This window comes from Camarhynchus parvulus, chromosome 3 (assembly GCF_901933205.1).
Source record: "Camarhynchus parvulus chromosome 3, STF_HiC, whole genome shotgun sequence".
Taxonomy (NCBI): Eukaryota; Metazoa; Chordata; class Aves; order Passeriformes; family Thraupidae; genus Camarhynchus; species Camarhynchus parvulus.
The window spans coordinates 51588767-51595975 of NC_044573.1; the positions used below are offsets into that span (position 1 = coordinate 51588767).

General features: G+C 39.0%; 1 protein-coding gene across 1 annotated transcript in view; it reads left to right on the plus strand.

Moving 5' to 3' along the window:
- Window positions 1–1237, plus strand: part of AIG1 (androgen induced 1) — a 123462-nt gene extending 122225 nt beyond the window's left edge. Inside the window, exon 6 of the mRNA XM_030945455.1 lies at window positions 596–1237. Coding sequence (XP_030801315.1) covers window positions 596–633 — 38 coding nt within the window. The 3' untranslated portion in view covers window positions 634–1237. The remainder of the gene's footprint in view (window positions 1–595) is intronic.
- Window positions 1238–7209: the final 5972 nt, after the last annotated feature.

The following is a 7209-nucleotide window of genomic DNA, read 5'->3' on the forward strand; positions in this document are numbered from 1 at the left end:
CTATACACTCAACTCAGCCCTCCTGATATTACTGAAATAAATGGCCACTACAAGAAGAGAAATGCACCCTCTCAGTAGTAATTGTTTATTCATTCTTGTACTTTTGAAAAAGGGAGATGTACCTGCAAATACTTAAAAATCCAATGTTGAAATGGAGAGGGGCTTCCAATTATTGAATTCTGAAACACAGTTATTAAAATTTTCTTTCAAACCAAGTTGTTTGCTTAGATTCAGCTATAGTAACATCTATTTTAGTTTGCTATTAGGTAAGCAGAGCAGGTGAGGGAACTAAGTGTTCCCAGACCCCTGCAGCCATCAAAGGCTGGGTGTGCAGCAGGGGGTCAGGCTGATCTGAAAATGGGAGTGAGGGAGGGAGGATTGTGCAGTTCATTACTGGACAACCACTGCCATCAGGTGTGCAGCTGCTCTTTTCCTTCACAGCAGGTGAGGTAACACATACAAACAAGTTCAGGAGAAACAACATCGAAAAAGGGAAAAGAAAGATGAATGCATTAGAAGAACCTCTCTAAGCAAACCCTTCACTGGGTTGTTTCTATTGAGAGATTTTTAGAAGCTGCTCTCCATATGTTTTCAGGTATTGAAGAAGGAAGAGAAAAGCCGAAATCGGAGTGAACCATAAGAGACAACACAGAGGACTGTTTATGGCTGCGTGGAAGATTTCTCATCCCAACAGAGTTTGGCCTGGAGAGGAATCTTTTGGGAAGGATGAAGTTTCATGGGCCCACTTCTCAGTGCAAGGATATTTTTGGATTTTCTACGGGGGGAAAATGATTTTAGCTAAGAATAATATTAATGTTTCAAACTTCAATTTCTCCATGCTTGCATGTGACATACCCATATAAGATGTATATTTATCTCCAAGGCATTCTCAACATGCATTTCTTGAATCAAATAAGTCGTTTAACCATTAAGTCATTAGATCTTTTTACTTCTGCCAAGAAAAACAATGAGTCCATTCTCTGTACTGTTTGAGAAAAGTTTTACCAGATAGGTCTAATACAAGGAAACAAAGCAATCCCATCTATTTCAAATTACAGCATAGAAGTTAATTGCATGAATGTATCTAAAGAAGAGTTCAGTCTGACTGAAATATTAATGTAACACTATGTAACAGCTGCCTTAAATTTGTAATGTTAATAATTTTACCAGTCCAGTGAAATCTTACTTGCAGTGTTAAGATCTGAAGACCTAAATAAAGATCAAATTATCCTTGCATTTCTGTTATTTCATGCTGATTCTTGAAATTTTAGATGAATTGATGGCATTTGAATGATACATTTTCAGGTTTTCCAGTGTCAACTGTAGATGATATAATTTCTACATGAGGATTTTTCTTCTTATTTTCATAGTAAAATAACAAATCCTGCATTTTCAAGTTGTAAGTTCTCAGTAGGGGAGCTGGGCTGTTTGTGTTGTAAAAGGGAAAGCATTTAAGTCTTACTTCAGGAAGGCACATAAGCAAATGTTTGAAGTTAAGCATATGCCTGTTTGTATAAGGAATTCAATTGCAAAATACTAGTGATTGTTTAAGTTTAACATGATTCTGTTTAACTATTAGACAATCAAGAAGTAACTCTAGTAGGCAGAAAAAAATTGTCAAGAACTAAAGTAGCTTTGCGATCCAAGTATTGGTATTCATATCACATACTTTTTCATTAGTGTATTTAGTCATTTATTTTAACACAAGCAGAGCACTTTGAGTATGTATAGTGCTAATGTGTTGTTTTTAGTAACGGAATTTCTGCACAGTTTTAATACTGTTTAACAATGTTTCTGCTCTGGAATAATTCTGGGGAAAACTGATCTCCTGCAACTCATTACATGCCTCCACAGTACTTTTTAAACATATTTATGTACACACTATCACATGAAACAGCACAAGTTCAACAATGTGCTTTTTGGTTTGTTTCCTTCAAAAATAAGACTCAGTAATGATATTGGCTTTGTCTGTCCATCTGCTAGATTATTTTTAACTTGCTGATCAAGAGTTGCAAAGATTTCAAAGCTAAGCAAATTACTAGAAATTTCATGGAAATAAGTGGCCAGATAGAGAAGGAGCTCTTCTAATGATCCTACAGAGGGAGAGGACAGGACGAACAAAACCAGTAGAATTTGGAAGCAAATGGCCATAGCCATGAGGCCTTGCATTAAGGATATTATGTTCGGCTCTTCCTGAATTCCTCATTAGATGTGCACAATGTTATTTGCTTTTAAAACCCAGAAAGGAAAGAAGGCATGGATTCATTCATGTTCAGTGAGCTAGGAACTGTTTAAAGTCACTGCTTCTGAAAGCTGTGGTAGCACATGAAAGTAGTGGTGGACAATGAATGTTCTGGGGGATCTGGCTGTACTTTCCAACAGCAGCAACTGTGGCTTAGGGCAGGAAGCCTGAAGCACAAATCCTGTTGACTTTTTGTCATATGAAGAATTTGCATAACCTATACTCTGCTGTTAAGTCTAGACCATTTTTTTTTTATTTTATTTGACGGGTATTGTTTCCTTCACAGAATTCCAGAATTCATTCTGATGGGAAGAATGTGTTAAATAAAAATAAGAAAATGCCACACAGCTGTACCCATTCTGCTAGAGCACACTCTGCTCATGTCTGCTGTATATATGGCACCACTGAATACTGAATGTCTGAGATCTCAAAAACTGACATTGATGGAAAGATTCCTCCTTCTCAGGAAGTTTTGTACCTGCTCAAGATAGGTTTTTCTTCTAATACCATGTCATTATACGCAATATAGAAAATAGAGTAAGAATATAAAGAGAACAGAACTGTCAGAGATCAGGATTGCCTAGATAAATCCATAGGTAGGTGTCCAAGTGAAAGAAGGGTCCCTTTCAGATGTATAGCATAGGCATGCTTAAAGCTGTCAACCCTCATATCTGTGAATTTGTGAATATTCAGCACCTGAAGAAAATAGACACCAAGCTTAGATCTCAGTTAAGCCCCTGAGGTTGGCAGTGTTAGCCAAAGGCAATATATGTGACACAAAACGTGGTGGGTTTCATTTGGTTTAAGAAAATTTATAGTATTCCAAGAAGGTTTGAACTCCATTTGTCTTCTCACATCTCAAAAAGTTCTCCACCTCCTGTGAGCTTTGAATCATCGTACTTAAAGTCAAAAACATTTTAGAGCATTAAATCCAGCCTCTGATGTATGAACCATGATATAAATAACTTGGGGGCCTGTGTACCCAGAGAGCACTTTTCTAGACTGTGTTCATTCCCTTTAGGATTACACAATCCATCATTCTTAAGAAAGATGATGGATGAATGATGACTAAAATAAAAGTCACTTGTAAACTTGCCAAATTTCAACCATCTTGGCTGAAATTGTCCCTGAAAGGTATTTCTCTTGGGGGAACTATTTTTTTGGTGGAGAGCTTTTTGTCAGAACAAGTAATTTATTTCCAAGTGAAAGTCTATGAAAAAAAATCTAGAAAACTTTTCTCTAGTTTTGTTGTGGAACTCAGTCTGAGGACAACATTTATGTTTGCAGCTTTTCTGAATTTATGAGGAGTATCTATTTGTCTTTGTCCAAATTTTAGGAAAAATAATAAGCCTGCATTTTCCTGTAGTGCGCAGGTAATTCTCCAGAGTGTTTATTATCTTTGGGAATAATTAAAGTTGTGGCTGAATAGGATTTTCTCTGCCATCCCTGGTCTGTTGATCCTCTCCATGCCTTGACTACCCAAGACAGACCAGAATGGGGAAGCCACTTTGCCTCCCTTGTATTATCAATACTTCCCCAGAGCTGATGCAAATAAAGCTGCATCAAAGTGTGAGGGAAGCCAAGTTTTGATGACAACCTGAGCAATGAGAATAGGTTCTAGAAGGATGAACTAAGTGAAAAAAAAAAACTCTAGCTTTTCCCTTGAGGACTGCAATAAAATGAAATTAGTAGTGTTTGTTATGTTATAGCTGTAATGATAAACCACATAGAAAACTGTGTGAAGGAATCATTAGTTTTGTTGTCAGAGAAGAGTGCAGTGTGCAGTAAATAAGGAAGGCTGCCACACCTTGAACCATGAGGAAAAAACAAAATACAGTTTCATCATTCAGTGAGCACCATTCATCAAGTGTTACGAATGAGGCACAGGAAAAAATGTTGTGTGATCATCTAATTAAAGGCAATATCATTATTCATACTCACAAGGGGCCAAATTAAGGTTGAACAGACAGCCTAAATGCTGACATTACCTCACTCCTCAATACCCAACTTTTCAAACTTAGTAATCTCTTTTTTTAGTAATAGAACACAAAATAGGGGGTTAGAAAAAAGGGCTGGTTAGAAAGTCTAGCCACCATGTTGTCATGAATTTCATTGTGACTAAGTCCCCTATTTGGCTTTAGAAAGCTCATCCTGGCTTTCTGCCTGCATGTAGCTGCCCCAAAACATGTATTCATAGTTCCCACACCATTCTGTTACAAAGGCTTGGCCATAATTTGCAAACTTGTGCCACGATCTTAACATTAAATTATTTCAATCTGTGATTTGGCTTGTGTGGGTTAAAACTGTAATTTGATGTCTTTGTATAGCAACTATTGCCTTATTTTAAAGGAAAATGACAAATATTTTCCCTAATTTTCCCTAGTCTTTGCTTCTCTGCCCATGGGAGTAATATTAGCAAAATCACCACCAGTGCATGTCAAAGGCACTTGGCCACTGTGTAGACTGACAAATGGCTCACCATTTTGGAGGCTCCAGGGGACAGTTTTGAGTGGCAGTGTATAACTCGGGTGCTTCTCAGTTCATTTTTCCTATTGAATTTGCTTTCCAAAGACTACTTCAAATCCTAACAATAATTTATTCTTTGCCTTTTATTTTCTACAAGGATTGGTCAGTCTGCTCTGATTTGCACTTCAGTAGCCTTTGAAGACTCGAATACCATTAGAGTGAACAGTGAAAAGATTCATCATCTAAAATGTGAGCTGATGTCCTGAAGAGACCATCAGCCTGAGACAAACATCACCAAGGCAGGTTTGGTGTTCCTGCCCTGGGAGTAAAGGAGCAAGCAATAGAGGAGGTGTAGGTGAGTCACCTCTGAATGCAGACTTAGAGAAGTACTATTAATCCTATCTTTTAATGCCCTCTGTTGTCATGTGAGTAGGGTCACATACTGGTGACAGGTGTCTTCTGTCTGCAGCAGCATAAGAAAGCTCCTGATCAAAGCCTGGTGCATCCTAGTAGAGGAGGTAATCTCCACTAGGGTACCCCAGTGCTCTGCTCCTGTGGTTCAGAGCTTCACCTGCTGCTGTGGCCAGCTGCTTAAACTGGGGTCACAGGTGTTGCTGGGAAGGACAGAAACCTGGGAGTTTGACTACTGCCAAAGTCACAGGGAAGAAAAGAACAACTGGAAGCTTGGCTGGTCAGCTCTCTACAGTAGCAACAATCTCTCTCCTCTTTAAAGTAAGAACAAAGGGAGAATGAAACTAAACTGGAAAGTAAAAGGATGTAGCTGTTGAGGTCTGTTTAGAAAGTTCTTGGGCACATCCTGACCTCACAGCATGTGCACTGGTACTTTTGATTGCAGGGGATTTGCTGAGTGAGGGGACAAGTGGACTGGCAGGTGGGGCATTTTGTGTAGTGCTTCTAATGATGTAATGATGACGGTTTGGGCTTAGAGTGAAAATATGCATTTTGAACATAGCTACTTCCTCTTGCTTGTATTATTTAAGTAACTAGGAAGAACAGAACTGCCCAATTTGCAGACCACAAACGTGAAATATATTTAGCGTATATTCTCCAAAATGAGCAATTTTATTTTTATCAAAATGCACTCAGTTTTGTTCAAGTAACAGATGGAAATCAATGGGTTTTAATGTAACCCAGAAGAGCAAGTTGTAGTCTTATTCCCTTAAGTACCCCTTTGTTGTTCAGACCACAGCTGTAAAGGGATTTGAACCTCATCACAATAAATGCCAGTACAGATATTTGAAAGTTAGGCCACAGACTTTGTGGTCCACTGGAGAAGGTGTCTGCTGTTCCTTAGAGTTATGTAAAGTGAGACAGAAATGAAATAGCATCTTTTTCATGCTGTTAATGTCATAACTAGCCATGGTGTTCAAATTCAGCATTTTATATATAGCTTGTGTATTAAAAAATAAATGTCTACCATTAGGCTGGAGAAGTATCTCTGCAGTGTGCATTCTGAATGTAGAGATTGCTATAGTGCAGTCAGTTCTCGGACTGAATTCTCTTTGCTTTCTATTAGGCAGATAGGCCCCTCTGTATGTGTATTGTGTAAATAGAAGTTCAACACACATATTGACACATATATATACCCATATGTATACACACAGGATCTTCTGCAGAAACAAATGATGACAGTTGGATGTTAAATGGCAGTTACTTACTTTACATGGGAAGAAATCAGGCACTGTGGAAGGCATAATTTTTGACACGGGCAGTAATGCCACCATAACTCCAAACTGACAGCCCCTTGTCCTCTTACTTTTCTCCTGGGAATAAGGCTGGTCAGCTGCTGGCCATCCTGCCCAAAGCAACAGGAACAGCCTGTGGCTGCAGGACTCTGCAGTTCCTGCATTTCTGCAGGCAGAACAGTGCCTGGCTAGCTGTCTATATATAATTTTCTTAGCTTGTTTACTATGTACAATACAACAAGTTGTTCTTATATAATAATGGTTCTCAGTTTGGCTCTGAAATTTACACCTGACAGATGAAATGGGATAAAAGAGAGGGAGGTCACCCCTCTTCTGTGACTGGTATTAAACTGAAAAACCATTCTCTAGAGAATGGAGTGGCTTAACAGGAGTGCTGTTAGTCATTGAGTAGGAAGAGGCAGTGAGTCACACAATACTTAGTGAGGCAGCAAAATTACAGTAATGGAGGACCTCAACTACCTGTGCATATTCTGGCCAAGAGTTACCATGGAGCAAGCTATGAAGAGGGAATTTCTTGAATCTTCATATCTTGGAATGGAGTACACCAAGGCAGGGAGGACTTTCAAGCAAGGGTGAAGCTTAGGAGATGGCTCATTGGAGATGTAATCGTAGCTGAGCCACTAAGCAATACTGACCACAACATAATTAGATTCACCTGCTTGGGATGTCATAAGTTCCTGGCTCCTTTGGTACAGTGTAAGGTGCCAAGCTTTGTACAGTAACCCTAAACACTGGGGACGAGAGGTGGAGAGGACAGGAATGTGGGTGGGGGAA